Raw genomic sequence first — 6,965 nt, 5'->3', positions numbered from 1 at the left:
AGAGACATGGGGATGACTCCGAGAGCTCTGAAGACTATTTGGTTCGCCACCCGCCCCGGTAGACCTGGGAGGGACAGGTCAGCTGGCAGGTATGCCCCCCTCCCCACTTGACATCAACACATTATCAGAACATCGCTGATATATCATTTCCTATTTGGATAACTTCAATTGGTACTTCCGTGGTGTTTGTGGCTTTACACAGGAAGTTATTTAAACATTTTATAGGCCAATCTGCCCAGGTTAAAAGTGGTATTTGGTTTGAACTTGAACTGTAGATGTCGATGTAACGTTAGAAGATGTTTTGTTTTGCATAGTTGAAAGTGTTTCAATAACGACATGGCTGAACACCTGAGGAATTCCTAGGATTTTTTATCCAATTTTCAAACACAACTATCAAAAATTTAAAGACAAATTGCATGATTTCACCACAATCATAGGAAACAACACAGAATTAGTTCTGCTATGATCACATATACAATTTCTATGACCATTTAAAAAAGAGCATCATACAGGGGACAAAACTTGCAAGAAGACCTTGAAAGTCATAATATGTACTTCATCGTTTGCATAATTGTCTAACACTTGCTATTAGTAGTACAAACTGTAAATGATTACTTTGTTATAACAACTTTTGTGTAAGATGAGAACAGGAGAAAAAGGGATGAAAAACATTGAAAAGCTATCACAATCATCTCCTTTCATCTAAAAAAACTTCAGTTGTCTGCAAATACGATAGAATGCGACGGTTTGAACACAATTTAGATACGTATTGTCTAAATTGCATTTCATCTCACCTGCTCACTTTAAAAAAAATTTTAGAGGAAAATATGCTAATACTATCAATATTTTGGGTGTCGACAAGAAGCTATCACTGTTACCCAGATTGTCAGCAGCCTTGTTTACAGAATGGATCCATCTACTGCAGCTTCTTGTATGTGATGTTGGAGATATGTGACTGCACCAGGAGGTTGTAAGTGCCAGGTACTAGTAACCTGTGTCATCCTGTCTCTGTTCAATGGATGCCTACCATCCAACTTTGACAGGCACATGTGTGCCCAGTTGCTGCAGTCACATGTCTCCAACATCACATCCCAGAAGCTGCAGTAAATGGGTTCAGTCCGTGAATATGTCAGCCGAAAATTTGGGTAATAAATCCCAACTATTTCACTGCTGGTTATGTAAAGTTAAGTTTTAAAAAAGTCATTTATCAACACTTCATGCTAGAATATGGTACATTGTTACAAATATGTGATACAAAATAAATCTAGCAACTGGATAAATTTAAAAAAATCTGAGTCAGACGTTTCAGATAGCATCTACTAATCTTTCATGAGTGACTGAGAATGATGTCTAATTGCTTCGTCTTTTTCCCAGGTATCCTAATGTAAGCAGAGCAGAGAAAGTTGTTGAAGACATTGTGTCTGGTGCGCTGTTTGCATCCAGCCCTCAGACTCAACAGCTCCTGTCTCCTCTTGCTCCCGTCACACACTTTACCTCAGAAATACCCGAAGAAGTCAACGGGTCTAATGGACAGGACCCTCCTGCAGCCGTGCGACCTAAAGTGCCCAGGGTTCGTCCGTCTGGTATGGCGTCAGATTCCTCCAACTACGATGGATGGAACGACTCTTCCAGGGACCAGCATCTACGGAGATCCCGTAGTCAGCCATTGATGAATGAACAGGAAGATAAGGGGAGATCAGACCAAGAGGCAGAGGCTTGGAACCCTGCAATGTCGCCGGATCTAAGACCAGAAGAGGTGGCATGTATAGAGGCCGACCAGGAACACTGCTTCTTAAGGGTCATAGTAGGATACCTTGGCTCTATTGAGATGCCAAGGGAAGGGAACTCGGCTACTGTGAACATGCAAAACATCCGTAGTTGTGTACGGAGGTTGAGAATGGAACAGAGAATACATACCCTGGTTCTGATGGAAGTCAGAGAAGGGAGCGTAAGACTACGGAATAACAGCGGAGAAACTATTGCCATATACCCTGTGGAAAGACTAGCATTCAGTGGTGTATTCCCAGATGACAAACGGTTCTTTGGTCTGGTCACTACAAGAGGTCTGGATGAGGAGAGCTGTTATGCAGGAAGTGAGGACGAACATCCACTAAATGTTGGTACATCTTGCCACGTTTTCATGGTAGACCCTGAGATAAGTGCACACAACATTCATGCTCAAAGAGCGCAGGAATTCTCTATAACGTGTACTACAAACCCAGAAACAGGAGGGTGTGAGGAGTTTCCTCGCTCGGCCCGTCCTCTCCTACGTACAGTGGGACTGCTGTATCAGAGAGGGAATGATGAGGGCACGTTGACTCGAGAAATAGAAATGGCCAGATGGCAAGCCTTTCCAGACCAAGATGCCGTCCATGCGGCTCCAAGGCGAAGTAATAGCAATAGCAGCAACAGCGACAGTGGGATTGGTTACTGGAAAGAAGAGGGATACAGAGTAAACAATGACAGTGTGTATGTCGTTGACCTCAGTAGTGATGAGTACGGAATGATGCAGGTCCGTAGACCGAATGCCCAGCAGCAACAGAACAGGCAGGCGGCCAGAGGTGCCGAGGGTCCCCTGAACAGGGGAACGGAAAATTCCCCAACCTCTAATGGAGTGGCAAACGGAAGACATTCCAAACTGAGTCCTCGCGTGAGGACGGATATCCCGCCGCATTTGAACTTGTTGCAGAGACGAGGCCACCAAGGGCAGGCCAGCTTTCAGAATAGGACTACCCCGTCACACAACAGTCACGGGCCCATCAGACAGCAGTCAGCCCCCCAGAGTAGACCGCGTGTTCCCCCCGCCCCGTCTCCTCACGTGGAGATGTGGGACCAGCTGGTACAGCAGCAGGTGGGGAGGATGAGAGATGCACGTGCCTACAACTACAGCTCCAGCGACTCCAACTCACCCATTAAAGACCGCCCTCCGCCCATCCCACCCAGGCGTGGTCCTTCAGCACGACCACAGGGGAACAACAGCAATAGGCAAAAGGTTAGTATGGGCCGACCCCTCCTGCTGGTTATGTGTGTAAGGTTGTTGTGACATTGTTACTTAGTATCTTGGGTTATTGTTCTGTTGCAGGATTTTTCTGGTGTACATGAAAAGTCCTTGCCATGAGTTGTCTGGGGGTATGTGTATGTTACATGATTGTTTGGCATAGACTTTGTGCCTAGAGTAACCTAGGATGGTTCATTTCAAGATTTACACATTTAGTAATTACTAAGTTACTAGTTATACCGCTTCATGACTTCTGGCTTGTTATAGATTTGCATGTTTTACATACATGTGTACAGGGCTCGAAATACTGGGTGCATGTGCACCCAGGTGCACCCAAAATTGGAGCTGTGCACCCAATTATTTTCTCTGGGTGCACAGATTGCACCCAAATATTTTCTTAGGTTTATGTATGTAAAGATATCAAAGTATACTTAGTATACATGTACATCATATTCTTGACACTAAGTGTTAGAGAGTTAATAAAAATGTCTGTTGTTTAAGCATTTGATAGCTTGTAACTAAGTTTTATTATCAGGTTATTACTTAAATTTAAGTGGTGCACCCAAAATGTTTTTGGTGCACCCAATTTTTTAAGCTGGGACCACCTAATCCCAAAAATGAATTTCGAGCCCTGTGTGTAGAATGCAACCTTTCACTTATGCTGTTATAGGTTTTTACTTTACCCACAAGCTGGAACAGGTGTTCTATTCAAACTTCACTATATCCTAGTACATGTATCATGAAACTCGCCTAAAGAATATGCTTGTTTAAAAGTCCACCCTTTATACCCAGACTATCGATATAATCAAGTCAACATGACATTTATGATTGATTACTGATGAAGTCCTACAATTGGCTTGCGATTTGTTCATCCATGGCATTTTCTGCCTAACTAGTACCTTGTTATCTTCTGACATTCAGCTGTAGACTGGATGGAAATGATTTCCGTTTACTTTGTACATTTTTGAGGACAAGTCAATATTATAAATGCAACACTCGATACACATGCAAACAAAATTCCAATCTTTCCATAAACATTTCATAGAGAGTCTTGAGTAATCCTACTTAAAGGACAATCTGATCTAGAAAATCTTTGGTTCTGACACTTTTACAATATCGGGCAGCAACTCATGATGGTGAAGAATGTTATGTGGGTCACAATTTGATGATGAATTTATTAGCAGTAATGGTGAAATTCTTGTATCTAACTTACGGTATCAACCTATTAATGCTTCAAACTTGTTTGAACTTTATCAAGAGAAACAAACAGGTTTCCTTGGTTTGAAAAATATGAGTTTGAGTATGACAATTTGTTGGAGAAGGTGGACAAATTAGACCCAATAAAATGTGAAGTCCATGGAATGCAATTGAATCTCAGAAGTGAATCCAAATGTCTAGACTGCCATAGAAAATGTAATGAGATAGACTAGAAAGTAGTCTGTAATCAGAAGGGTGGCTATTGTTGTAGGGGTGCCATCCATCTGTGTAAGTCTATTATAGGCATGATAAGTGTACATGATTCAGTGGGAATTTTTCTTTACAATACCAGAGGAGGTTAGAGGGTAGATACTTCCCATTCATACACTGGTGCCTTTTGGCTGGTACTTGGCTGTAATAATAACTGGTTGTTTTGCTTCAGAAGCAGCCTGCTGTGCTGGGTGATATAGTTTTTTGTTGTGGAAATTCAAGACAATCACTCACAATGACTCAGGGGGAAGTGAAGTAAATGATTAGTCTGATCTCTCCCTCACACACACAAAAGAAAATGGATACTTTATAAGTACACATTTTCTTTTAGTTTTTCAAGCATTTTAAACTGAAGTTATGTTGAAAAGATGACATTTTGTCTATTACAAACAGATGTTCGTTTTTGGTAGATATCAATTTCTATTGTTAGTATCTTCCTTGTGACTAAGGACGTCAAAAAACTTTCAACTCATATTTAACTTCTAGATCCTAGAATTACATATACTCATCATGTACAGTAGTATTTTTTATGTTTTCCGATGCATTTCTACACCGGTTAGCAATATCTAACTCATTTCTTTTTTCACTATATCAAAATGCTCATCTCTGAGCAGATACTCTGCTCAGCAGCAATGCAAAGCTTGACAGAAGTTACAACTTTGCATTTCTGCATCTGCTTGGAGATATCAAAGATTGCCACATATGGCAGGTGTCAGTCTGAGCAGGAAATACAAAGATAGACAGGCACCCCTTGGCTCAGCAATGATTGGCTATAATAATAACGATAAGTTCTGTTATTACCCCCAGGTATGTATACTGGTTGTGCAAGAGTTGTCCTTGTGAAAGGTTCTGTTCTGTTTGGGGGAGAACAACTACCAGTGCACAACATGTCAACAAGCCTACCATCTGGCTTGTGAAGAATGTTATCCAGAATACGAGGAGACACTGTTGACCAACTGTGTTCTGGCTCGCAGGCCTTTTGAGGTGCCAAATGGGAAACCCTATTCAGGCTTTTCTCAGCTGGTGTTTGGAGTTGGCAGCTCAGTGTGAATCCCAATACCCACAGGGGTCGAATAAATTGCCAGGCTCTGCTGACTCCTTTCTGTACAGTGGGAATGCTTGTATGTGGTTAGTCTGAGTGACTTTTCTATTCTGTGCTGTACACAGGGTGCTACGTCCTCAGGGAAGGGAGCCCAGCCACCACGGATGCAGAACTCACAACAGACACAGTCTCATGAGGTAAGGGAACTGACCCTATTTCATGTGTACCAGTTGTTGTTCTTCCGTGTTTTGGTTAATTAGCACTCTACCCACAATCTGTGAAAATCTAGAGGGTTTGTATCACTCCCAGCTAGTCACCAGAGACAACAATACAAGAAATTGGACATTGTGTGGTTAAAAGCCCTGATCTCCATGACTAGATTGGCTCTGAAAAGGATCAACTCTCTACCCCCCATGTGATACATTATTTACTTTGAAGAGATCATGGCTAAGCCCTTGTATAACTGTTACTTTTTGCAGCCATTTTTCAAGGCACAGTTTTAGATCACACACATGTATTTAATGTAATTACTAAAGTTGTGTCCATCCTCTCATTTTCTTTTTTGTCTCACATAGTTTGGGTGAGTTTTAATGCCTTTAAACATTGTGGTGTGGGTGGGGGGCACTTAGTGTCCTCAGTATGTGAATGTTTGAACAAGCCAGGCTGGAGGAACAGTGTTTGTAGTGCTTGCCTTCAGTCCAAGGCTTGCCCTCTCGGCACCCCCTTCAGAAAAAGGAACCGTGTTCCATGTTTACCTTGCATGCACTGTAAAGTGTTCCTGTCAAAGGCAGGCGCTTTTTCTTGGCTGACTCTGTTTGCTATATTCCAAATCACAATATCATGTTTTCTTTTATGGGCTGACTTATATCTAACAAAAACAGGACAGAGATCAACAAGTTGATGAACAATCTTTTATGTCAAACAAATTTATAATGTATAACAGGTTGTCTCCAGGAGTCAGATATATATGTGTATGTGTACATGTATGTAAGGCTTCAGTGCACATAACCTTACCTTTTAGACATTTACCCTTATTTCCATCACAAAGGATTGCCTAACTATGCAGATTATCTCACGGTAAATCAAAAGCAGGCCTCCTTATATTTCAAGTAGTGGTATGAGTATGTTATTGTAAAAGTAATACCTGTTTTTGAAAAGTAGTCAAGTTAATGTATTTTTCTTGCCATTCTCTAGATACTTTTTCATTTTGTCAACATTAGATCTACCTATAACCCCAATGTTGGGGAGAGATTCAGCACTTGCACTGCTAAATGCTGGTTTGTGATATAGCTGACTGAAAGAAAGCCAAGATCAAGTTTCTAATTTGTTTTGGGATTGTGGGGATTTGTACCACAGCACCCCTGCCAAAGGCTCCCCTGGAGTTGTACAGTTAGGCAGATCTGGTCCTGCCTACCATGTAACTTGATTCTGATTCTGGCTTCTGAATGCTTTGCTGTC

General features: G+C 41.7%; 1 protein-coding gene across 1 annotated transcript in view; it reads left to right on the top strand.

Moving 5' to 3' along the window:
• Positions 1–6,965, top strand: part of LOC118412776 (regulator of G-protein signaling loco-like) — a gene marked incomplete in the record, with an annotated part of 49,548 nt that overhangs the window by 755 nt on the left and 41,828 nt on the right. Inside the window, 3 exon segments of the mRNA XM_035815791.1 lie at positions 41–89; positions 1,375–2,992; positions 5,633–5,704. Of these exon segments, the coding sequence (XP_035671684.1) occupies positions 41–89; positions 1,375–2,992; positions 5,633–5,704 (1,739 nt within the window).

This window comes from Branchiostoma floridae, chromosome 4, assembly GCF_000003815.2.
Source record: "Branchiostoma floridae strain S238N-H82 chromosome 4, Bfl_VNyyK, whole genome shotgun sequence".
Classification (NCBI taxonomy): Eukaryota; Metazoa; Chordata; class Leptocardii; order Amphioxiformes; family Branchiostomatidae; genus Branchiostoma; species Branchiostoma floridae.
This window is presented reverse-complemented; position numbering and strand designations above follow the sequence as displayed.